Genomic DNA, 27,453 nt, shown 5'->3' on the forward strand with positions numbered 1-27,453 from the left:
ATTTTTCTCCTTTCGTAACAAACATGACATTTCATTTCTTTGTATTGCAGAGTTTGTTTATTTAAAGCATTTTTGCCCTTTGATAATGCTGAAAAGGTTTTCATAAGCATCATTCTTATGATTAATAAAAACAAGATGGTACCTGCCTAGAGACATGTCACAAAAGGGGAGGGGGGAAAGGATAGTGACTTAACATGCCCTGCCACATCAGATAATTGCTAAAACCGTCTTTTTTAGCAGCAAATGCTTCCTCTTATATAGTTGTTTTGCATCTTGAATGGTTTTACAGTGATCCATTCTGATTCCATAAAAACTGTTCCATTGAAATGGTATTCCAGACGTTGTTGGACTGCAATTCCCATCATCCCTAACCATTCTCTATGCTGTTTAGGGCAGATAAGAGTTGCAGTCCACCAATATCTGGAGGTCCACACATTCTCCATTTCTGGTACACCCCATGTATAGCTAAATTTCTCTTGCTTTAATTTCTCATTTGAGAAGTTGAATGTCAGAGTAGTTTCAGGGTGCAAATTGTTTAAAATCATGAATTCCCCACCATTTCTAATCAACGTCTTCCCTTTTTATGCCATCTATAAAGTATCATTTCTGACTTTCAAACAATTAAATGCAACTGACACACCTGTCAGTTTAGACAGCTGCTAGAATGTTATTGGTTAAAGACTTGCAACAAGGCCAACAGAACACAAGCTATAGTGTGTTTGGAGACCCACTACCTTTTGTAAACCGCCCAGAGAGCTTCGGCTATGGAGTGGAATAATAATAATAATAATAATAATAATAATAATAATAATAATAATAATAATAATAATAATAATAATAATATGGCAGTGATGTCAGCCAGTTTGAATCTCACCTGCTAGGCCCAAGGAACTGCCTGCTTTAACAAATATCAGAGCAGAAATGGAAAATTCCAAAGTTCACTATCTGAGGAAGGCAGAGAAGCTGCTTGTGTGTCAAAGCAAACTCTTTTGCTTACACAAAGCATGACTACCAGAGTGTGGCTTTAGGATTTGTTTATAACAAAAATACAGAGATAAGAAGCTGAGAAATGGCTGTGGCATAGCATAGGATGATTCCTTAAATTCCTCCGAAGAGAGTAAAGACAATGCAATAACCTCTGTGTGTGTGTGTGCGCGCGCGCGCGTGCACACACGTGAGCTGTTGTTTTAATGGTTTTATTAATGGCATTTTGTTTTGAAGATTTTCTTGTTTTCAAATATAAAAAGAAGTTCAAGATCACTTCTAACAAAGCTTCACACATAACTCCATCCCATTTCTTTCTGTTTCCCTTCCTATTGCTTTATTTAGGGTGACCACCCTCGACATTACCTAAAAGAAAATAATTGAGATCCAAGGAGTTTTAAGGCTGCTTTGACAGAGGCAGCCAGAAAGAGAGAGCGGTAGCAGAAAAGATCACAGGAAGGGAAGGGAAAAATGAAGTGGGGAACACTATTTTGCCTGGTCTACCTTCCATGCACTGATCAGGGCATGGTTTGTGACAGATGGGTAGCTCTGAGTCTGGAATAACAGGCTGCCTGTTGGTGCTGTGCACTGCTGTTCTTGGGGAGGAAGGCATGGGGATCTGTGACTGAAATAAGGGTTGGTCAATTAACACCTGGGCAAATCCAGCTTCTATTGAATAATATGATTCCTGGATATGAGAGGAAAGTTTGTAAAAATGCCCTGGTATGGTCAGTGCACATGCACAGTGTGATCGCTGATCAAATTATAAATGCCCTCTTGATATGCACCTGACCTCTCCTTCCTCTTGTTACGTGATGTGCTCTCATTAGACCCGTGTACAAACTTGCACACGTTCTAATGAGTTTTACACCCGCTTATAAGGAATCTTTTGACATTGGCAATAGAGCATCTGTGGCTAAGTAAGGCGAGTCTTACTCAAGAAACTTACAGCACTGAAGGGGATAATGCCACAATGACACATTTATTGAGGTTGAAACAGATACAAAAGCACAAGCTAGTTTTGGGGAAATTAGCTGAGCAAGTAGAGGCTTAGAAGCAGTTTCAAGACTAAAAAATAGACTTTTTGAGACTTAAGAGCATACACACAGAGACAGCAGGGGAAAGAGTAGAGGGAATCTTTAAAGGCAATATACTTTTCCTTGGGCTGCAGCCCTTTCCTGTAGACCAGAACTGGGGAGCGTTGCAACTCCTGGTCTTATGTGAAGAGGAAAAGAATACAGGGAGGCAAAGCACTCACCCATGGCAGCTTGCTCTCACAAGCTGGAATCTGTAGTATGCTCTGTGTTTCTGGTTCAAGAGAGAGAGAGAGCTAGCCTCCTTCCCCCCACCCCAAACCTGAGGGTTTTTGTATGATCTTATCTAAAGATCTACTTGCTATGGGAACAAAAGAGGGTGATTTGGGATTATGGCTGTACTTGATGCAGCCTGGAGTTCAGCAACAGGGCTCATTAGTATGTGGATGACCAAGTATGACTCTTGCCATTCAGCATTCATATTCTGCTTAGTTTTACCCCTACCTTTGTCTCTGTGGAATGCATTTGAAGAAGTCTATCAGGAATAGGTACTTGAGCCAGGCCTTTTGTGAATGCTCTCAGTCTGTAGGTGGGGTTGTGGGTTGTTTCAAAATGGAGTCAGTACTGCTCACAGAAGCTACCTTGTAACACTCTGCACTCCTTGGCCATTTTCCACTTCTCTCTCTTATGGATCCATTCACCCTACAGGAACTGAAGATGCCACTGATAGGTTAAGCAACCTACAACAGTCTCCAGCTTAAACCCTCAGCAAAAATCAATGGTGCTCCAGCTTAAACCCTCAGCAAAAATCCTATTCAGCATGATATGATCTGACCATGTGAAAAGAAGGACAGGGCTCCTGTATCTTTAACAGTTGTATTGAAAAGGGAATTTCAGCAGGTGTCATTTGTATATATATGGGGAACCTGGTGAAATTTCCTCTTTATCACAACAGTTAAAGCTGCAGGTGCCCTGCCCTCTTTTAAATCTGGTCACTCTAGTATAGCTCCTGTAGCTTTAAATGTTGTGATGAAGAGGGAATTTCACCAGGTTCTCCATGTATATAAATGACACCTGCTGAAATTCCCTTTTCAATACAACTGTTAAAGATACAGGAGCCCTGTCCTTCTTTTCACATGGTCACCCTTCTGGTGTCCCAGGAGGTAGGAAGGATTCTGCCAGGTAAAACTCTGCATAACCTGTTATTTATACCTGTGGTGGACAAAGCCCAGAACACAGACTGGGGCCTAGTTTAATTCTAGAGTTGCCAGATGCTAAAGAGGACAGGGCTCCTGCCTAGGTAGAGGAATTTCAGTAGAAGAGGCATTTCAGCAGGTGGTTATTCCCAATATTAGCAATATGGGTTATGGCTGAGAGAATGTTGGCTTGCCAAATGCCACCCTGTGAGTGTGTGTCTGATGGCTCATCTACACCAAACAGGATATTCTACTATGAAAGTAGTAAGAAAGGGGTATATAAAAGACAAGAGCTACATTACTGCTTTATAGTGGTATTGAAGTGTTCTGACAACTGTTGGGGCCCATGACACATACCATATACCAGTTTCATACCACTTTCATAGTGCTATATCCTGCTTGGTGTAGATGAGCCCTCTGGTAAGATTTAAATCTTATTCCAGCTCCCTCACCTGCTTACCATTCCAAATCAGATGTCAGAATCTTTTCCAAAGACATATGCTATTGCCCTGGATGTTAGGAAATAGCTGAACTTGGTTTACTGAGCTTGCTGGGAAGACCATTGGAAAAAATTGCTAACTTGCTTCACTTAAAATGGATTTTATTAATGAAATGCAAATGTCAAACATCAATGATAACCAACTATGAATTTTAAACTGTAAGTAAGTAAAATATAGCAGTTGTATTAAAAGGAAGATACGGGTTCACAAGCACGTTCACAATGAATTCGGGGTAACTGGCCTAAAAATTAATGGTCAAGTTGACCTGGATGGTATCCAAAGAGGAAATATTGAATTAAAGCCCTATCACTTGGGCCAAAAAGTTATTTGAATAATGAACAGTGGTGAGACTATTCTTCCAGGTCAAAAGTATGCTTAAAGTTTTTGATTATCAATTAATGAGCGAAAAATATTGTGTAAGGTATACACATCAAAAAGCTTGATATGCAGATGTCTAGGAAGATTTATAGATTTAAATTTGATTGGCAAAACTTGAGTAAAGGTATAATTCAAAATCATATCTAGCCTGAAAGCTGTATATGTTATTTGTATGTTATAACTTTTTAGGAATGTTTTGATACCTCCCTGAGAGCTTTGGCTATGGGGCGGTATATTATTATTATTATTATTAATAATAATAATAATAATAATAATAATAATAATAATAATAATAATAATAATTAATAATATCAAGATTATGAGCCCTAATGTATGGGACAGTAGATAATATTAGTTATGAGGTAATTTCTAAACAAAAAAGAATAAATATATGCTGATCTTACATGAGGAAGAGAGCAGCCACCGATGCAGTTGAATGGGACAGCGCCCTCTAGTGGGCATTTTATAGCACAACTTTTGCCTGCACGTAGCAGGAAAAACCGACAAATATTGATATATCCCAGAAGAGTCAGGTTTTCTGAGATTTTATTTTTAGTGCTAAAACTGAAAAATGGAGCATGAGACACACAGGAGGAGGATGGTGTTGTAAGAATGACCTGTGAATATCCGTTAGTGGCCAGTAGCAAGTGTGCTATAAAATGCTCATTTAAAGATGCTTATAGGTGTAGTAAACAAATATGTGGAATGTTCTTATAAAAAGAAATAGACCAGGAAAGCTTACAATTAAGAGCTACTGCTACTTTTAATCACAGTTTCTATGTTACTGCTGTTAGCTCAAATCAGAGTATTGATGCTACAGGGCCTAACCTTAAGGAAACCTAAGCCAATTAATCATGAATTCATTTTATAACAATCCTTACAACCCTGTAAGGTAGGCCAGAATGGTTACCCCTAATATTACAGATGGTGGTGGGGGTGAAGGCTAAGAGAATGTTGGCTTGCCTCAGGCTACACCGTGAATATGTGGCTAAGATCACTTTTAACCTTTATTCCCACTCCTTTACTGGCTCAGCATTCCAAATCTCATGTCAAAGTGTTTGTCAAAGGCATGTGCTATCTCCCATCATCTCTCTCCACAGGTTCAGCCAGGAGGACCCTTGGTTTGCAAACTGAAAGGAAGTTGGATCCAGGTTGGCACTGCAATTTGGGAAGGCGAAAACAAGCTACCTGCTGTCTACTCTTTAGTGCCTTACTATACCTCCTGGATCAATAAGACAATGGCTGGTGGTGATAGTGGACTGCACACCACCCACACTCTGGCTAGGGATGTCAGAGAACTCCACAACAGAATCAAATGACTTCAGATTTCTTTGAATCTGACATGCAGATTCTGCCTGTGACTCAAGATTTTCCTGAGTCACATAGATTCTGCAAACTTGTGGACAAGCTTTTTTTAATTTCTGGAATTTTATGCAAATTAAGCTGTAGAAAATACATAAAATAAAATTAAAAAACACCAGCAGGTAATGTGCATTTCTCCTACCGATAAAAGCACTTGGAGGGGCGGAATTTGAACATTTGGGGGCATTTGCACATTTGCGCAAGTGCGAATTTGTGCACATGCGAATTTGCACATGTTTGGGAAATAGGGGGAAAATCCAATTTGGTCAATGAGCAGATGATGCAAAACACAGACAGAACAGAATTTATGTAATCCGTATGTCCCTCAGTATGACACTCCTCATATTGTCTCTTGCAGTAGCTCTCCTGTAGGAATGGAATATCATTACCTAGTGTGCTAGTGAGACTCAATTTAATTACGTCCATAATCATCATGTGCAATTGGGTTGTATTTTAGGGAACCTTACCCCCATTTCTCTCTGATTAAATTAGGTGCCTCTTCATCACCTATTTCAATTGTTTTTAAATGATTAGATAGTGGCCTGTGTGCTATGGCTCACCCCACAAAAAACTGGGAATTGTCACTTGGAGAAAATGAGGAGGGAGTTCACTTCTTGGCCCTTTTGCTATGATCAAGTGAGAAAACACTGCAAGTTTTTCATCCAACCATGGACTTGATCAGGAAGCTTTGATCCATGGAATATTTTTACATGATACCAAAACTGGCATTTCAGTGTGTGTCTAATTAAAATGTCATCATCATTTACAAATCTCAGCATCCCTTGAGACTTGTAACAGGTGTGGCAAGGAGTGGTTAATAAATTCAACACCGAGGACTTGGGATAAATAGTGAACTGTCAATTTAATATCTCTGACCTTGGGAGCAATCCAACATCCACCCACCCCATTGTTGTGACTGGAGGATGTTAGGAGTTTAAGATGTTGTGGTGGTTACCCTACACCAACCTCTTTGGATACAGAGGAGTGTCGTTGGTATGAGAGCTTCACTTCAGCAGATGTGACACTACCCCCTCAAAGAAACATCCAGACAAGATCACAGTATTCCCAACATTGTTGACATGGATCAACAAATCTATATGAATTAGTGGAGACATGGCTATCCCAATGAGTGCCTGTCATTGAAAATGAACCACTACACCACTAAACCTACATTCCTTTTCTCTACAACAGTTGGTCATACATAGGCCTGGGCTTAAGTCTCCCCACTCCACCTTTGCCAGACCTTTGTTCTCATAGGAAAGTGGGAAGGGGGACCTTCAGGGACTTTCTGGGTTGGATATAAACAAAGTCAAATAGTTTTCAGGTCAGAAGGGTGTTCTAAACATTTAAAAATTGGGGAGGGGCAGGGCTGTGTCAATCAAATGCTGGGTTGACTGTGGGCTCATCTACACCAAGCAGGGGATTCCATTATGAAAGAGGTATGAAAGTGGTATATAAAAGGCAGGAGCCACACTATTGCTTTATAGTAGTATTGACGTGTACTGCAGGATCTACACCACTGCTTTATATAGGGTGACCATATGAAAAGGAGGACAGGGCTCCTGTATCTTTAAAAGTTGCATAAAAGGGGGAATTTCAGCAGGTGTCATTTGTATATATGGAGAACCTGGTGAAAATCTGTCTTCATCACAACAGGTAAATATGCAGGAGCTATACTAGAGTGACCAGATTTAAAAGATCTGTTCACATGTCCAGTTCATAAATTTACAAACTAATTAAAAACTGATTTTAAAATGGGAAACATTTTGGCATAAAATACCAGCTTCAGTCACAAATGAGAGTATGCTACAATACCACTTATCAATTCATCCTGAACCAATCTGGATAGTGTTAAACAAGATGTATTGATAAACATCACGCCTTGTTTCATCTCATACTTCATATTGATATCAGGTTTCAACTAGGGCTGTGCACAGACCCCATGATCCACTTCAGAGCCTGATTCAGACCTTCCAAATTGGGCCTGATCCACCTCAGACTGATCTGGACTTCCCCCTATCTGCCTCAGACCCAGATCCGAGGCAAGATTCGGACCACCGAATTGGGATTCAGACGAGTTTCTCCATACAGGTTCATTGTGAAAAATAAATGCCTATAACTTTTTCATTTTTCAAGAGAACAACACGAATTTTTTTGAGCTTACAGGTGGCTTCATGGTTGTCATCTGTGGGAATTCTCAGACTGATACGTGGTGCAGTTTGGTTGCAGTAAAAATTTTAAAAAGTGATTTTCCCGGCAATCGAAAGTGCTCTAATTTTTTTTATTTTTCGAGATTAGAACATGAAACTTTCTGAGCTTACAGATTGCTTCATGGTTGTTATCTGTGGGAATTTTCAGAATGATCTGTTGACTGGTTTTGTCGCAATTAATTTTTTTAAAATTAGATTTTTCAAAGGAACAGTTCAAGTGGTCTCCCTTAGCAAAGAGAGAAGGTCTGTGTATTCAAGAGAAGATCAGACACTATTCATTGAAGTGCAAATCTCCCCCTCCGTGTTCTTTTGTGTTGTAAAAGCTGGGCTAGCAGAGCCTGAGGGTGTTCCCATTCAGACTCCAATTACAATTAGCAGTGAAGAAATGCAAGTTAGGGACGAGTAGACCAGTCACTAATGTGACTCTAAGGAAGCAAAGCACAAATGTAATATTGGACAACTGGGCAAGGTCACTGCACAGTGCAGTGAGGTAACCACACAGAGATGCAGTCAGAAGCAGCATTCAGTGATGATGATAGCAGCAGTCAGTGAGCCCAAGATTGTCTCAATTTTCAGTCGTGCAACCAAAAAAGCAAACTGACCCAGCAAGGCGGGCACAGTGGTTTCAAAACCGTTGACAGTTAGAGATGCTTTCACATCCCCTTAATCAGATTGTACTTGGAAGATTACACCTCACAAAACTAAAATCCCAACTTTCATGTACAGATATGGCATCTGAGAAGACATCAATTGTTCTCACCCCACAACTCTCCTATGAGGAAAGCTTACAATGTTTTGGAACAGTTTAATTTAGTTTAGTAAAAAACAAGCAATTCACCCCTTAGATTCCACAACCCTGTGTTGGAGAGATACCAACACCCAAAACTTTGTGTCATGTGCAGTCTTCTGATAAAAAAAGCCCTCTCCTGCTTAACAGAATCATGGGGGTGATGAAACAGTTAGGATGATGATAGGAAGAACATCACTGGTGGAATCCTTGGGCTTATCGACACCAAGCAGGATATTCCACTATGAAAGCGGTATATAAAAGGCAGGAACCACACTACTGCTTTATAGTGGTACTGAAGTGCACTGAAAATTGTTGGGGGCCATAACACATCTACACCAAGCAGGATATAACACTATGAAAGTGGTACGAAAGTGGTATATGGTGTGTGTCACGGGCCCCAACAGTTGTCAGTGCACTTCAATACTGCTATAAAGTAGGGTTGTGCTCCGCTTCGCTTCGGGTCATAGAAGCGGCATCGCAGTGGCCTGATTTGCCTCTGTTAACAGTGGAAGTGAAGCAAGTTGGGGGCTTAGCAAAGCATTGTGAAGTGGGTCACCCATTTGTGTAGCGATCCACTTGTCGTGAAGCTCCGCCCACCATTTTGGAATTTTTTCCCTATAGGATTGCATTGCGCAAACTAAGCACGTATAACTTTTTTGTTTTTCAAGCTACATCCTTGAAACTTACTGTGCTTAGAGAGTAATGATTGAGGGTCATTTGTGTTGATTTTCAGAATTTTTTGTCATGCAGTTTGCTTGCTATTGATTTTTTTAGAATGAGTAAAAGCGGGAGGGGGTAACTTTTTTTTTGAAGTGATGAGAGGCAGATTCAACTCCCAGTCATGATGATAAGTGATCACCTGATGAGAAGCATCCTCCAATCCCAATGTTGGAGTGGTGACTAAGGCAGAGCCACCAAGAGACAGTTTTTTCCTTTCTCTCTCTTTGTGGGTTGGAGTTCGTGGAGGGAGGAGGGTAGTTAGTTCTGTGCTGTAGCTGCGTTTGTTTGGAGGATTTAGCTTGGGGTGTGTTTGTTTGTTTGTGACTTCTTGCTTAGCTTTCCTGTGCTCTGTGTTTTGCCTTAGTTTGATTTATATAAATGTATAATTGTTCATTTTTGGAGTGTTTGTTTGTTTCCTAACCCCCACCCCTTCCCCCTGTCTTTTTAAACCCTGTGTTCTGTGATTGTGTTTGTATTCATTTTCCTTATTTCTTCTATATAAAAAAAGATAAAAATAAATAACACAAAAAATTCTATCCTCTCTTTTTCTCTCTCTTTCTGTGTGTGTGTGTGTGTGTGTGTGTGTGTGTGTGTGTGTGTTTGGACTGTGTGTGCTTGTGTGGGTGTGTTTGCTGTGCACTGCTTGTTAAGTGCAAAAAGCAAATAAAGTTTGAGCAAAGCACTACACAGTTTTCCCATTCCCCCAAATAAGAAATGCATTTATTATTACTATTAATATTATTTTTAATAATTATTAATAATGAGAAAAGGCAGTGCTCCCAGTGCTTCAGGGGCATAGCCACCTGCTGCCTCTCTTCCTTTGTGCCCACCTCACAGGGCCGGTTTGTGTGTGTCTTGCTTTTACTCAGGGCATTAGTCCTTCCTGGTGATGAAAAGGCAGCTGCATTGCTGCTGCGCTCACCCTGTTTAGACTTCTTGAAGTTCCCTGTTCATTTTTGAAGTGTTGAAGATTCTTATTTAGGTTTATCTTTAAATATTTCCCACAATTCAGGGCATGTTCAGACTTCCTTTGAAGTGGCCATGAATAAGGATCTATTTAGAAGCTCAGTTAGCTGTCTGCAGCTTACAAAATCCCTGAGATAGATGCATTTCTGAAAATGGTGTGGGGGGTATTTTTAAACATTCCCCAAAATTCAGGGGGTTCTCAGATATGCTTCAAAATGGGCACGAATAATTATCTATATGGAAGCTGTCATGGTGCCCACTTACAGGACTGTATCTGGAAAAATCCCTGAGATATTTGCATTTCTGTAAATGGGGTAGGGGGATTTTAAAAATTCCTCAAAAATCAGGGCATACTCAGATTTCCCTGAAAATGGGCATGGATAAGGATCTAGGTGGAAGCTGTGATGGTGCCCATTTTCAAGTTTCTAATTGCAAAAATGATGGAGATAACAGCATTTCAGAAGATAGGGGGCAATTTTTAAATATTCCCCCAAAATCAGGGAATGCTCAGATTAGCTTCAAAATGGGCATGAATCAGGATCTATGTAGAAACTCTCATGGTGCCCATTTTGATGTTTCTAACTTTAAAACTAAAAAAGTTATAGGTGTTTGACATTTTCAATGCAAGTCTATGAGGGGGGAACACAGAGCTCCGATCCAGATCCGGAGCCCTGCAGTGGAGCAGAGCGGACCATAGGCAGATCATCAGGGAGTGGAGCAGACCCAATCCGGAAGTTGCGGATCAGGATCCAGAGCGGATCGGGGGGTACATTACTATAGAGCAGTAGTGTGGCTCCTGCCTTTTATATATACTGCTTTCGTTCCACTTTCATAGTGGAATATCCTGCTTGGTGTAGATGAGCCCCTTGTGATAAATTTGATAGAATTTGTTCGAGTCCATTTTAGCGCCCACTACGTCGCAGTGATGGCAGCCAATGTCAATATGGAACTATGAGTTCCAAGCATTTGCCTGCTTCAGGAAATTTTAGAGCAGTCACAAAGGACTACTATGGATAACAATGGTGGGAAAGCCCAGACTCTTTAAATATTCAGAGGAAGGAAGAAGAGTTGCTTGCATGTCAAACTGACCTCTTTTCCTGATGCCAAGTATGTCTGCCAGGGTGTAACTGTTGCATTGCTTGTGAACAAGAATACTGCGATCAGAAACTTGCCTATATTATAGGCCCCCTTTTAAAGCATGGCCTCCAAAGGCAGTGTACAAAAGTAAAAACATGAACCATGATAGAAACAATAATAAGAACAAAGTAGGAAGAATTAACCATTAGAATCAGCTAGCACCATATACCCAACATCACCAAATAAATGTGCTTAACCATTGGCCAAGGGGAACAGGTAAGTCTTGAGAGTCCATTTCAAGGCCTTCAATGATGGGGCCTAGTGGACAGCCACTGGAACAGAGTGCAACTAGTTGGGGTAGGGTAGCGACTTATGCATTCCCAAAACAAAAACAAAAAGTAACATGACCCCTGAAAAGTTAAATATTAGGACTCTCTAATTCTGGCTTGGATTAGACTTCACCTGATGGACTTTCCTTTGCTCTGCTTTTCAGCTTTAGTTGGGTTCTCTACCCATCCAGCAACAACAAAGAGTATTTGTTCATTTGCAATAAGAAATAAGAGTTCATTTTTTTTCTGTAGTTATTATGATGAGTAGAGCAGGATGGGTGTTTATTGCCAAAGGGTAAAATAAAGAAATAACTTAAAGTGGTCTATAAAATATCTAACCTGATCCAATAGGATTTTTTTATTTCTCTATGAAAAGGTACTTTGTGAATCTCCCATTCAGAAAGCATTCTTGCATGTTTATCAAGCATTTTTATAAGTTTACAAAAAGAAGTCTGTAGGGCAGTAAATATTCTACAAATTTAAGGACTCAATTGCATTGATGTCAACAGGATATTGAGGACATGTTTTTTCTCAGCTCCACTCTTCCTAAATGTTGACTATGGTCACATTGTAATGTGTTTTTATTCTGTTCCTAAACCTGTTTGTTTTCTGTTTCTTGTTTCTTTGTACTGGTGTTTTCCTGATACAAGGTAAAAACTGAATTTTTGAGAAAATGAATTCCATACTAGCTATTAATTTCTTTATTAATAGTAGTTTCTTTATAAACTACTTTGTATATTTCCCTTGTTCAATCTATCCCCCTTGGTTAGAAGGGGGATAGAAACTAGGGATGTGCTCCGCTTCTAATCGGACCGGAGAAGCAGTAGCGGAGCGGGGGGCTTCGCCTGCCCTTAAGGCGGAGGTGAAGAGGATTGGGGGGCCGGCGGAGCGTGGCGAAGAGGATCGAGGTGAAGGCGGATCCTTCGCCTCGATCCGGAGCTCCGCCGGAAAGGTAAGTGGGGTTTACCGGGCCCTGCCGCTGTCGCTGTCGCCCATGCGGTGACGGCAGCAGGGCCCGGTAACGCCCCCCGCCCTCCTCTCCCTTACCTGCCTCCGTCCGCGGTCCGTCAGCGTCTCCAATTGAGCCCGTGGTTCCAGCAGGAAGTCTGGGCCGCACTTGCGGCCCAGACTTCCTGGTGGAACCATGGGCTCAATTGAAGACGGCGATGGACCACGGACGGAGGCAGGTAAGGCCCCCCTCCTCCTTACCGGGCTCTGCCGCCGTCGCCGCATGGGCGGCGATGGCAGCAGGGCCCGGTAACCCCCCTATGGGGGGGACCGGAGCTCCGATCCGGATCCGGAGCTCCGAGCGGAGCGGAGTGGGCACAGGCGGAGTGGGGGCGGGGCGGAGCGGGCCGATCCGAAAATGGCGGATCTTAAAGTGAAGCGGAGTGGGGGGTCCGTGCACACCCCTAATAGAAACCAAGAATATCCTGGTCATTTAATTCCAGGAGTTCATACTAAATGTTCTGTGAGCTTGACTTTTACGTATCCCATTTTGTAAGTTAGCGCACTCCCTGCATGAAGAAGAAATGAAGAGGAAGGTCTCTGTGACTTTCCTATCCCCTGGCCAGACCTCACATCCTCTCCACCAGTGAATTGTGGTGGTGTAGAATTGACTTCTGCTATGTGCCAAAAAAATTGCCATCTAGAAATATGGCCGCCCCACCTAATAAGGAAGGCTACCGGGCTGGAGGGTCAAGGTGCTCTTAAACTATCTGAATGGAATTTCTGTTGTTCTGTATTACAAACCTTCCGTATGTACTCTTCCTGTATTTAACCTAATGTACCAATAAAACATAAAATTTGTTCCAGTTCAAATCTTGAAAATGCAGTCCTTATGATTTATTATGCTTTACCCACCATAGTGCAAACTGAGGCCTAGTGTAACAGTGAAGTCATCTTCCCTTCCATTGTTTTTGCATTTGCACAGAATCATCCATGTAATTGGTAGCCAAGGGCCAATTACATCTTGGCCCATGAGAAGGGAAGACCATCCAGTCTACAGCATAAAAACTCTTCTATTCATCCCAATATGCATGCCTTTCTTAGTAAGTTGTATTGCAAACAACCTCCTGATGAGCAGAGAGCAGCCTATAGCTGGTGTGTACAACAGAGACCAGCCTATAGTAAAATAAAGAAGAAGAAAAAGAAAACAGAAAACTAATTTTCATGTTACTAGTTATTTTTACTATTAATAAATCTCTTACATGGGATTTAGATGGGGAAAGCAACAGATATATTAGAATAATGCCTTTCCCCAGTCTCTTTGTCTACCCTAATGAGAACTATAGAAATTATATAGAAATTATTGGGATTTTTGCTGTTGCCATAATCTGGATGGTTTCCTATCCACTACCCATATATATCTATATCTATATCTATATCTATATCTATATCTATATCTATATCTATCTATCTATCTATATATTGCTACTCATATATACCTCTTTGCTGTAAATTTCACTTTAGATGTTATAGGTATGTGAAATGAAAAGTGGGGAGTAGAGAGACAGGGAGAGACAATAAAAACATAAGCAAACCAGGAGAAGGAAAGGGGGGGTTGTATTCCCTACAGCTTAAATGGCTGATTTCATAATAAACCCCTAGTGGCCTGCTAAAGGACTGGATGTTAAGTTTTCCCAGTCAGTGCAAGACTACTGGAGCTCACAAGGAAGAAACAGACTTATGATGACACAAATGATATAACTGAGACACTTCAAAATGATCCAGGGCATGTGTCCAAGTGTGTCCTTCCAGAAATGCCCAGGCTAGGGAGACCACCTCCTGTGCAAACTCCACATCTGATTCCATCCACCCAAGTCTCTCTTTAAAATATTAGTCACATCTTCCTTTGAAGGCCATTTTGCTGTTGAACCGGTCAAACTTAGGAAGACTGATCTTTACTAAAAGAAAAAAAGAGGGGGGAAGGAAGACTAGTCAAACTATGAAGACCCATCTGTTTCTAGTGAGAAAGACAAATAATAATAATAATAATAATAATAATAATAATAATAATAATAATAATAATTTATAACTGTATAATGGTAGTGTATATATAGATATAGATATTTCATAGACTGCCAGATTTTCTTTTATATGTTACCCTTCAGAGGAGGAAGACATTCATCATGCACAGGGCAGAGGCACTGCGGGCAGAGGTTCACATTTTATTTTATTTTATTTTATTTTATTTTATTTTATTAAATCCCCACTTCAGAGAAATGTCATTTTGAAGTGTGTTAATTTTTTAAAAAAAAGAAATCAGAAGATGGCTCTTTGTTCAAACCAGGAAGCTAATTTATTTGTTCGGAGTATTTGACAAATAGTGCTGTCCCATATAAAGAATGCACCAGGGTATTTAAAAAGGGCTCTGTGCTTTCCTTCAAGAAACAAACAGCAGGCCAAGGCTAGAGGGTCTCTTCTGATCGACCAAGAAAGAACCAGGTAGGAATTGCAAGGGACAGGAAGGGGCATTTGGCTATGTGGGATGCACGGGCAGAGTTCTGAATGGGGGAAACCAGATGTTACATAAAAGGTCTAATGAATGGATCTCCCTACATAATTTTTCTCTTTTAAAAGCAGCCACAGCATGGAGAAATAGCAATACTAAGATGAAAATGCCTCTCCTCCAAGGGAGGGGAGGATGGTCTAATGCAAGAGTCGGCAAATTGTGACCCTCCAGAGGTTATTGGACTCCAACTCCAATCAGCCCTAGCCGGCATAGTCAATTGTGAAGAATGATGGAAGTTGCAATCTAGAGAGAAGGGATATTCGTCCTTTGGACATCTGCCCCTATTGGGGCCCAACGGATCCCCACTGCCCACAAGGCCTTGTTTTTTTCAGAGTTTGGGGACTTCTTCCAATTCGGTTGGTTTTTTCCGCAGCAGTTGAACGTTGTGTGAATTGAAACCACAATTTGCTCAAATTCCAGCTGTAATGAGCTGGATTTGCATATTTTCCCACCATAATTTATGCAGATTGAAATTAAGATTCATGCAAGCTATGCAAATAGTGATCACAATTTGTGTAAATTGTGGTCACCATTTGTGCAACATCCTGTCAGCTCATGGAGAACCAAGCCAAAGTCAAAGGGGGCAAGTGATGGAAACCTGGCAAACTCTACCCACTGAATGGATTCCTCTGACATCCACAATCTTGAATACTTTGACAGGAAGAGGTGAAAGAAAATTCCTGGCACAGATAAAATAAAAAGTGCTCTGATGGCAATTAAGCAGGGATGGGAAATTAATGGCAGACAAGATGGATTCTGCTGCCAAGACCTCTAAATGCCAGGCAGAGCAAGTGGAAGGACAAAAGACGAAGGCCGGGGGGGGGGGGAGAGAGAATCCACGATGAGCCTGATCATTTGTCAGGTGCATCAACCCTGCACTGTAGGATATCTGTAAAACAACGCATAGTGTGTAGCTTGTCACCCATTGTGGGTTGGTGTGTCAGTGTCATGCCAGTATGGGCTCCTTTGGGTGTTTGGTCAAGCCAGTGTATTCTGCAGGGGTGAAGCCCTGTATCATTAAATAAACAAATAAAGACTGTATTTCCAAAACCACTACAGAGTGCAGGTAACCAATAAACATCAAGTGCCATAGATGATGATGATGGAGATGATTTACTCATGTGTACTTGTTTAGAATACATGAATGCTACCAGGAACTTTGACAATACCAGTATTCAGAATGGGAGAGATGGGAGGTCTCAGCATGTTGGGGAGAGCCAGGATTTGGGATTCTGCTGGAACCTGGAGGATTCAGGGAATTGGGACTTCCTAATTGCACCGGTCTTTAGAGTCCACCAATCCTACCCTTTCATCTTAGATCTGAAATGTTGTAGCACAGATACCAAAGGACATTGAGATAGAAGTAAAGCAGCCATGTTCTGTATCTGACAGAAGCAGAGCCACTCGGACCAGGATACAGAAGAAGTGGCAACCATGCCCATTGTGTTTTCCTTGCTCACTGTATGGCTACTACAACTGACTTTGATCCAAGGTGAGTGGAGGCAGTGGGAAGCTGCCCAGGGAGATGCAAACTAGCAGAGTTGCTGATTGTGCAGAGGATTCTGCTTAAGCAGAAATGCTGAAATTAAATTCAGCAACCACAATAATGAATTGGAAAGTTGGTGAAGAGAAGCATGTGGTGGACAGGAGCATTCCGAGGGTTGGATCAAGGTTTAGGCATACGAAGAGAAGACCAACTGAAATCAATGAGACATGGCTAACTTAGGGCCTTGCTAGACGAGGCCTTAGCGCACTTTGAGGCCCGGTTTCCCTGCTGTGCGTCCAGATGACGCACAGGGGAATCCGGGCTCAAGGCGCACTGAAGCCTCCCTTAGCATGCCATAAGCGAAGTTGCTTATGGCACACCTTTTCCGCAGCCCCGGCTAGGAAGGTCCGTGGCTTTTTGCGGCTACTCGCTTATTCGCGAGTAGCCAGGAAAAGCCACGGACTGGGCACTGCGCTACGAGCGCTGTGCCCGTCGGGCCTGGGGGATCCCGGGGGAAGGGAGATAGGGGGAGTGGAGGGCGACACACATGACGGCGACGGGGGGTGGAGGGCGACACACATGACGGCGAGGGGGTGGAGGGTGACACACGCGACGGCGAGGGGGGTGGAGGGCGACACAGGGGATGGCGGAGGGCGACGACGGGGACGGGGAGGGAGGGCGGATGGGGGGGGCTTAAGTAAAAAAAAACCTTACCTTTTCCGGAGTCTTCGGGCCGCACGTGGCCTCTTTAACAACAACAAAAATGGCCGACGCTGCAGGGCTTCCGTAGTTCCTGCGTGTCAGCCGTCTAGGAGGCGGGGCAGCGTGCGCTAAAGTTAGTGCGCCATCGCTCCGCCTCCCTGCTGGCTTATCCGGCTGGGTCTAGCAAGGCCCTTAATTCCCATACATTTCAAAGGTTCTAAGTCTGGATTAAATCTCGAGGGAAGTGGAATCCATTAAAGTCAGATACAGTTAGGAGAGGATTCCTGGTGAGCGACTTCTGGAACAGTCAGAATATAGTGAGGGAGAAAATAAAAATACAGAAAGAGATTTCTCAGTTGCCTATATTCTCTGCACATATGTGATAGAGATTGTATGTTAATAAGATAAAACACCTATTTATGGTTTAAGACTTCAATATTTAATTATAACTTTCCCTGCCTATTCCATGTGCTAAAGTAAAAAAATAAATTTAAGAAGCCTGACCCTCTCTTTGGTGTATGACATGCACTTCCATGGGCGGCAGTCTTACTGAACAAAGTGAGTTTTACTTGTGATTAAGTATTCCTATAATTGGGCCTCAAAATAAGACAATGAATGTTCCTTAATTTGCCAGTATGAAAAACCCCATGACCTGGAAGTATTATCAGTCTTGACCAAAAAATTACATACATCTATTGGAAAGCTAGTTCAAGTTGAGAACTTCTCTTCCCTGACATGCTCCATCTCTTGTAACATTTTAATTTTGTTCAAATTGCAAATCATAATGACACATCCTCTTACATCTTCTTAGTTTGTGGCGAGCCAAAAATCTCTCCAAAAATTGTTGGCGGCCAACCAGCTTCTCCTGGGTCGTGGCCATGGCAAGTCCTCGTTTATTGTGTCAAGGGGTATTCCTGTGGGGGCTCCTTCATAGCTGAACAGTGGGTGTTGACAGCAGCGCACTGCTTTAAAAAGTAAGTAACAGATATATGTCAATGTGAGGTTTTACAGGAGGATTCATACATGCTGTCCAAGGCCAGATCTACACTAACAGCATATTGCACTATGAAAGTGGTATGAAAGCGGTCTATAAAAGCCCAGAGCCACACTACTCCTTTATAGAGGTATTGAAGTGCACTGGCAACGGTTGGGGCCCATTGACACAGACCATCTACCACTTTCATAGTGCTAATATCCTGCTTGGTGTGACTCCAGCCTTTTATATACTGCTTTCATACTGCTTTCATAGTGCAATATCCTGCTTGGTGTAGATGAGGCCACAGTCTGAAAATGGTATATGGAATGTGTCCTGGGCCCAAACAGTTGTCAATACCATTACAACCCAATATAAAGGAGTAGTGGAGATCCTGCTCATGAGTATTAGTGTTTCATTGACATCACCCTGACACCTTGTCTCAAGAATCCCTTTTGTGCCAGAACCATAGGCATCAAAGCCTGCTGGAATCATGGATAGTTCCCTGGGTGGCTGTAGAAGAGACAAAGCATTTGCATATGTGCTTCTTCCATTGATATAGAACTACAGAAACATGCCCAGTCATCTAGCCAGTCAGTAAAGTGACCAGTACAGAGCCTTGATGAGAAGTATCCCATCCAACAGCTTTAGAAACCACCTGGGTACCTCTCATGATCACTTTTCCTTTGTATGCCCATCACAAATTATATCCCACTGTATAATGTTTGCAATGTAAACTTAGCATGGGCTATAGCTAGACCTAAGGATTATCCCAGGCAAATGGAGGGGTCGCCACTGCCTGCTCCTGGGATCCCCTGTGTGTCATTCGGATGCAAAGGGATGATCCCGGGATGATCGCGGGATATAGGCCTGGTCTAGCCATGGCTATAGTTTAACTTGAGAAGCCAGGAGCTTCCCTGAGCTTTTTCTGAGCTTAACCTCAGAGCCACTGAGTCTTTACAGACACGTGTAAATGCCTCTAAGGTCACTGCCCAGCTATCTTGCCAGCCAGTGAATTGACCAATGTTGAACCTTGGTGAGAAATATTGCCCGTTCCTTAATTGTTCCCATCTATCAGGCAAGTCATCAGGTATAGAAACTACATCTGCACCCCTCGTGCCTATGTGCTTCTACCATTGATATGGAACAATAGAAACATGGAACTATGGAAACGTTTCTTTTGTATATGTTAATTATATCCCCATTTATAGTATTTGCCATATAAAGCCAGGTAGATTTACATGGCAAGGAAATTCCCTGCATTTTTCAAACTATTGTTCTGTTTGCTAAGCCTTACCCAAAGCCGAGACACGGAGGCACTGAAGCAGGATCTTCACTACAGGTTTGTAACAGTTTTGAAGTGCACAGACAATGGTTGTTGCCCATGAGACATTCCATATACCACTTTCAAAGTGTTATATTCTGCTTGGTGAATTCGGGCTTGAGTCTTTTTAGCTCTTTGTCCTGAAACCTAGAAATCTCTTGATTTCAGATACTTAATTTTTGCTTTGGCATCTCTTCCATTCATGGATACAGCTCAGCCCCACGTTTAACTGTGTCTCCAAAGAGGTTCATCGCGGTCCCTTCTCACCGTGATCCCCATTACTCCACTCTGGCACCTATCCAATTTTCCAGGGCCTCTGTCTTTCCATTGTTTTCTTGAACCACTTTGTTTCCTTGTTTGCCTAGATGGGTCCATTGTCCTTGTACACCCATAGCGGCAGCTTTACCCCACTACCAAAGCTCCCACTGAGTGAAACACCAAGTCCCCGATGTGGAAGTAACAAGGTTAAACCTGTGGGGCCATTCAGGGAGCCTCCCTCCTCCATATGAGTGCAGTGGTAGCGTTCAGTGGCAGTGCAACAAGAAAAGAATGCACTGTGGTGCTGTCCTACCTATCTGCACCTTCCCAATCTTGAGAAAAGCACGACCACTTCAACAACCTTTTGGGTTCCTAGAAACTCACTTCCTTGCCTCCCTTTCCCCAGTTTCCTTGACCCCCTCTTTGTCTATCATTTACTTCAATGTATGGCCTTAGCTAGACCTACCTGTTATCCTGCGACGGAGGAGGGAAGATCTCACATTGTGTTGAATGCGAGATCCCTCCTCTGTTTACACGCAATGCACGATGACCTCAGAAGGAGAGGCGTCGTGCCCACCATTTTTTGGGAGGGGATTAAAGGACCAGCAGTGCACGAACACTCGTGTGCAAAAGTTAAGTATTTTTAAAAATTTAAAATACTTTCCCTGCTCCTCCACCCTATCCCCGATGGACACAGCGCTCCTGAGGAGCGCTGCACCCCATGTGCGGCTCCTGATTCCTCATGAGGAATCGCCTGGAGCCGAGTCAACCCGTGGCACCTGGTCGGGACCGTGAAAAAACCAGGGCCAAAAGGGAGGGCTATTTCCTGGGACAAGGGAGGGATCATCCCTCCCTGATCTCGGTATCCCCTGTGCATCATGTGGACACACAGGGGTGATCTCAGGGATCACCCTGGAATAAAGCCCCATCTAGCTATGGCCTATGTCAAGTCTTATAGGAACCCCTCATTTTAAGGCTCCCCATTTTGAAGTTGTCTTTTGTACCAAATTTTGGTTGTTCCTATGTGGTTTGGTGAACAAAAACAAACCTAGAGGTGAAATGGAACACAGCACAATTTCGGACACCAGTGGTGAATATTCCTACCCAACCCTCCACATTATTAGGATATTGGATTGTTCTGCCAAATGGATGGATTCCCACTCATTGAGCTCCCATGTTTAATATAGTTTCACTATCAGCCAAGGCAGGGTGTAAATAGGGGGGAGGGGGGCTGAGGTCTTGCAAATTTCTCAGAAACAATAAATAGCCCCAGCTTTGCAAGCTCTTGCTGCATTTGGCTCTTGTGTTCACAGGTGTAATAATACTTCTGATTATAAAGTCCTGCTGGGTGCCTATCAGCTCTCAAACCGCTCACATAGTGTGATACGTTCTGATGTGGAGCAGATTGAAATCCATCCTGACTACTATCCTTACATCGCGGATATTGCTTTGGTTAAACTGAAGGCTCCTGTGGAATACACAGACTACATCCAACCCATCAGCCTGCCACACGCTTTGGAAGAAGTCCCCATGGATGCAGACTGCTGGGTCACTGGATGGGGAGACATTAAATATAATGGTGGGTAATTATCTTTCCAGTGTTCACTCAGACTCTGCTGATGTTCAGACCATCAATTCATGGTGTTTTATAATGGGAGGGGGGACAGATCCCTTCCCCAAGGTCCTTACAGTCTCATAACTGTCAAGGGGAGACAAAAAAATCATGGCTAAAGAAAAGATAATACAAGAGATGGATCTCAGCAAATCCAGTTAAACACAGGCCATTAACATTGATGTCACCATGGTGACAGTCAACAGTACTCCATCCCCCGGATTCCCAAAACAATTTACTAAACAAGATGCTGAGGCCCAGCTCTAATCCTGAAAGAAATACTGCAAAGCAGCTGCCAGTCAGTGCATGCACTGCTGAGCTATGGAGACCAATGGTTTGACTTAGTATGAAGCAATTTCCTATCTTCCCATCATAGCCCATCCAAACAGGCCAGGAGGAGCACATGTCAGAGCTGCAAGAGGGAAGATGCCCTGTCATAGGCCATAGCTAGACCTAAGGTTTATCCCTGGATCATCCCAGGGTCAAAACTGTTCATCTAGGTGACACACAGGGGATCCAGTGCTCAGGCAGGGGCGAACCCTGGATGATCCCAGGATAAACCTTAGGTCTAGCTGTGGCCATAGAGTCATAGAATAGTAGAGTTGGAAGGGGCCTATAAGGCCATTGGGTCCAACCTCCTGCTCAGTGTAGGAATCCACCTTAAAGCATCCCTGACAGATGGCTGTCCAGCTGCCTCTTGAATACCTCTAGTGTGGGAGAGCCCACCACCTCCCTAGGTAATTGGTTCCATTGGCATACTCCTCTAACCTTTTCCTGATGTCCAGCCAGAATCTGGAACTTGAGCCCATTATTCCATGTCCTGTAGTCTAGGAGGATCAAGAAGAGATCCTGGCCCTCCTCTTTGTGACAACCTTTCAAGTATTTGAAGAGTGCTATCATGTCTCCCCTCAATCCTCTTCTCCAGGCTAAACATGCCCAGTTCTTTCAGTCTCTCTTCATAGGGCTTTGTTTCCAGACCCCTGATCATCCTTGTTGCTCTCCTCTAAATACACTCCAGCTTGTCTGCATCCTTCTTGAAATGTGGTGCCCAGAACTGGACACAATACTCAAGATGAGGTATAACGAGTGCCAAATAGAGGGGAACCAGTACCTTTACACGATTTGGAAGCTATATTTCGAAATGAGTGGTCTCCAAAGTCTTCAGAGAAAAGGGGGATTTTTAGGAAGTATGTGAAGGAAGGGAGGAATTGGTATTGGAAGGTGTTCAGGGATGGAGTTCCAGATGCAATATGGGCAACAAAAAAGAAAGGTCAGAGATGCCTGGGGAAGAAAGAAACCGTCAGATGGAGAAGCATGGAGATGATAGAGGGCTCAATAGTCACTGGGCACAAATACATCAGAATAACAGGGTAGAGAGATAAAGGGAAGAGGAGACTTGTGAGTCCCCTTGAGAGGATTTGGTACCCTAAAGGGTGGACTCCAGATATTTAAATAGATATAAGAGGGGTCTGAAAGGAAGGATGAGGAGTTTGACCTGAATCTGAAAGCAGAAAGGAAATTTGTGTAGGGTGTGTTGGTAATCAGTAAAGATTACAACCAAACTACTTTTGTAAACCACCCAGAGCGCTTCGGCTATGGGGCAGTATATAAATGTAATAAAATAAAATGAATAAATTAGGTGGCCAGCAGTGTGGCTGGAGATCTGGGATAGTATCAACAAGAGTTAATTTGAGCCAGGCCTTGTCAGCTCTTAAAATTGTTTCCACAACACAGCCCTAGGGCAAATTCAGAGCACCTTTCATTTGACATTGGACATCACACCACCCCAGGCCTTTTATCCTCTGCTGGTGGATTCTTTGCAGGATTAAGATCGGCTCTTTACATGGGATGATTGATACATCTTTCTCGATACATTCTTGCATTTTCTATACGTTTCATTTTACAGCCACTGGATGGTGCTGCTGTTCTAGTGCCGTTACAGAAGTACACAGCAAATAAAGCACTTCATAAGCACTGCCTAGAGAAAAATCAGACTTTCCTGTGCTTTACAATGGCGAGATAAATGTTTTAAACTATGGGAGGGACAGGGTGGTTGACGAGGTCATGGAAACTTCTGAGAATTAATTCAGAAAGACACTTTTGTCTTGGATAAGGATAGATAGACTTACCCTTGACTAGCATCAATTGAACTTTTTTGAGGTTCAGCAAGCCCCCAATGAAGTTGTGAGCCCATTCACCCTCATCTGGAGCGTCCATTCTTGTACACAGAAATTACGTATTTCCTCCCTTACTTAAATGGCAGCTATAAAGCCCTTACACATTATTAACACAGTGAATGGAGACTGAATGTCCTTCCATAGTGCACTCACTGCTCAAATTACGTATTTCCACTCTGAAGTCCCCTCCCTCTGCATTCCATGACCACATTCTAGTTTTCTCTCCTACAGTGAGTTTGCCAGTTCCCCAAACCCTCCAGGAACTGAAGGTACCACTCATAAACCGGTCAGCCTGCAACGATCTCTATAACAGTGCCCCCACTGATGACATTCCCATGGATCCTGTCAAGCCTGGAATGTTGTGCGCTGGTTACCCAGAAGGAGAGAAAGATACCTGCCAGGTATGATGTTCCATAACATGTTCTTCATACAGGCTTTCCCTGAGGTGAAACACCAGATAGTAATTCTAGTGCAATCCCAGGGTGGCCAGATGCAAAAAAGAAAAGAAAAAGGACACAGGTCCTGCACCTATAAGAGTTGTGTACAAGAGAGCATTTCCAGCAGGTTTTACTTGCATAACCCTTAAAGGTGCAAGAGCCCTGACCTTTTACATGTGGCAACGCTATTTGATTCCTAACAACTAAATGTTCAGAAATTCACAGTAGAGGAATTCTCAGAATTCAGGCCTCCTTCCTTTTCTGAGAAGAGAACAGTGGCTAATTAAAATGCAATATGGATTAATTTAAATGAAATGGATTATATAAATAAAGCCCCTTAGCCATTTCTTTCTGCATTTGGTGTAGCTGGATGATGGCACATCTCCATCTTTCAGGTTCTCAAAAGAATGTTGTTGTTGTTGTTGTTGTTATTGATTTAAGGCTGCCACCTAATAAAATGAAATCTTGATCAATTGATCATATAGTCTGTCCGCAAGAGAAATGGCACCCCCTTCTTCTCTTGCACACAGGAGTGAATGCTCCTCTAAAGTTCAACTTGTCGACCACAATTTGTATAGTAACAGCTAGATAGGTAGATATAGATATATATTTTTTAAAAAAACAATTATTAAAAACTTTTCCAGCAATTCTTACAGCTGAATTATTTATTGATTGATTGATTTATTGTTTGATTTATATCCCACCTTTCTATCTAAAAATGGCATTCAATGTGGCTTTCGTAGTCAATTAAACTTGGTTAAAACTAGGGATGTGCTCTGCTTCTAATCGGACCGGCGAATTAGAAGCGGAGCGGGGGGCTTCGCCTGCCCTTAAGGCAGAGGCGAAGAGGATTGGGGGGCCGGCAGAGTGTGGCGAAGAGGATCGAGGTGAAGGCGGATCCTTCGCCTCGATCCGGAGCTCCGCCGGAAAGGTAAGTGGGGTTTACCGGGCCCTGCCGCTGTCGCTATCGCCCATGCGGCGACAGCAGCAGGGCCTGGTAAACCCCCCCTCCTCTCCCTTACCTGCCTCCGTCGGCGGTCCATCAGCGTCTTCAATTGAGCCCGTGGTTCCAGCAGGAAGTCTGGGCCGCTTGCGTTCAATTGAAGATTGAAGGCCGCTTGGTTCAATTGAAGACGGCGACGGACCGCGGACAGAGGCAGGTAAGGCCCCCCCTCCCCCTTAACGGGCTCTGCCGCCGTCGCCACATGGGCGGCGAGGGCGGCAGGGCCCGGTAACCCTCCCTATGGGGGGGACGGAGCTCCGATCCGGATCCGGAGCTCCGAGCGGAGCGGAGTGGGCACAGGCGGAGTGGGGGCGGGGCGGAGCAGGCCGATCTGAAAATGGCGGATCTGCAAGTGAAGCGGAGTGGGTGGTCCGTGCACACCCCTAGTTAAAACTATAGAACTGTACTTTAAAATACAATAAAACATAAAAATTACAGAATGAAAACAGCACACAACCTAACAAACCCACTTACACACCTAAGGCCTTCCTAAATAAAATGGCCATTGCCTGCCAGTGGAAGGACAGCGAAGAAGGAGGAAACTTAGCCTCCCTTGGGAGGGAGTTCCACAGCCTGGGAGCAACCACCAAAAAGGCCCTCTCTCATGTCACCACCAAAGGCTTGTGTGGAACATATTCCAGATGTGGGTGGCAGGGGGCTGAGGTAATGTTGGCTTGCCTAAGATCACCTTCTCAGTATGTGTCTGAAGGCAGATTAAAAATTTATTCCAGACCCCACATCCAGTATACTGAATCTAAGCTCAGAGTGTTTAAAATCTGTTGTCACACATGTGCTATCTCCCATCGTCTCTCTCTGCAGGGGGACTCCGGTGGACCCTTGGTTTGCAAACACGAAGGAGGTTGGACTCAAGTTGGGGTTGTGAGCGGGGGAGGAGGGTGTGCTGAGCCCAAACACCCTAGTGTCTACACTTCAGTATCTGCCTTTGTTGAGTGGATTCAAGCAACGACTGGTGCCCTGCAAACAGCTCCATTATGCCAAAAACCTCCACGACGGCTGCTAATGGGGGTGGGAAGAATGGTGGATGGCACAACACCTCCACTGTCACCCTCCTCTTGCTCTCCTTTGCACTATCCCTCCTGTGACATTCCTCTTGATGCCTCTTGTGCCATGTCTTCCTGTGACTCTCTTCTTTCAGCCTGCTAACTAACTGCATGGAATATCATCATGCAGGTTGCTGGTTTGACTGTGTGTAAACATGTCCAGAATCACCTCTTGCAATAGGGTACAGATTCAGGGACCCATACCACCAACAGCCATCTGCCTGATTAATTTGGGAGCATCTGCATTGCTCATTTAAATCCTTATAAAGCAATTTGATCAGGTCAAAGTGCTATCTATGGCTTATTGCCAAAACATTTGTCCATTATTACTTGGAGAAAAAGCTGAGAATTTTCATCCCGCTCTGGACTTTGGTCAGAAGCCATGACACTTAGGACATTTCCACATTATGCTAAAAGTGATGTTTTAGTCATCATCATCATCATCATCCCTGAGATTTCATAATGAAGTGTCAAGAGGTGGCTCATAAATTCAGCCCTGGGGGACATGATGATAAATAATGAACACTGAATTCAATTCCTTTGATATTGAGAGCAATCCTAACTTCCCATTTTTGATGGCTGGAGGGGATTATAATATTTGGGGGGTGCCCTCCATCAGCCTCCACTTGCAGAAAACAATGCCATTGGAATGGGGCTCCAGTACCACCACAGAGGTAGAAAGTTACCACATGCACTCCTCCTGTTGAGTAGTTCAGGTGAAAAGCTGTGATGGAAATCTGGATGACCCAACACAGGTTCTAGGGTGGGCCAGGACCTGTGCTGCATCATCTAGATCCAAAGTGCTTCTGTTCCAAGAGCACCTGATTTGGGCCCCACATATGCAAATTTGAAGCTGCCCACAAAATTCCTTCCTATTATGACCCATGGGAGAAACATTTTTTAAAAACCCTGGTCCACCCAGAAAAAGAAAAAGAACAGACACACCCAAAGACCATTCGCCTTGGCTGTTGTAAACCAGAATGGCTGTGAAGGAGGTGGTAGATTCATATCATCATTCTCCCTGATTGCTCTGTCACTTTTATATTTCTAAAATATGAGATTCAAGGAGATTTCTTCATCCAATATACATGATTTCCCATCATCAATAAAATTTTATGCAATCACTGTTTTACTTCTTTCAATCTTTGCATGATAATTTCTTCTTTGTCCTCTCTTTCATTATTTCTATATTATTATGTAAGATCAGTTTTAGAAACTGAACATGTAGAATGATTAAAGGCTCATCAAAATGGCCAATTGGACCAGCTTCCCAGTTGTTGTTCTTGTTGTTTTTCATTGCCTTTGAGTAAATAACTTCTTTGAGAACTTTTGCACACCATCAGTTCGAAGCATAATTGAA

General features: G+C 43.1%; 1 protein-coding gene across 1 annotated transcript in view; it reads left to right on the plus strand.

The window, feature by feature from the left end:
- Nucleotides 1-26,196, plus strand: part of LOC134405623 (tryptase gamma-like) — a 39,240-nt gene extending 13,044 nt beyond the window's left edge. Inside the window, exons 7-9 of the mRNA XM_063136865.1 lie at nucleotides 21,117-21,382; nucleotides 23,824-23,993; nucleotides 25,852-26,196. Of these exons, the coding sequence (XP_062992935.1) occupies nucleotides 21,117-21,382; nucleotides 23,824-23,993; nucleotides 25,852-26,196 (781 nt within the window). The remainder of the gene's footprint in view (nucleotides 1-21,116; nucleotides 21,383-23,823; nucleotides 23,994-25,851) is intronic.
- The last annotated feature ends 1,257 nt before the right edge of the window (nucleotides 26,197-27,453 follow it).

Source organism: Elgaria multicarinata, chromosome 11 (assembly GCF_023053635.1).
Source record: "Elgaria multicarinata webbii isolate HBS135686 ecotype San Diego chromosome 11, rElgMul1.1.pri, whole genome shotgun sequence".
Classification (NCBI taxonomy): domain Eukaryota; kingdom Metazoa; phylum Chordata; class Lepidosauria; order Squamata; family Anguidae; genus Elgaria; species Elgaria multicarinata.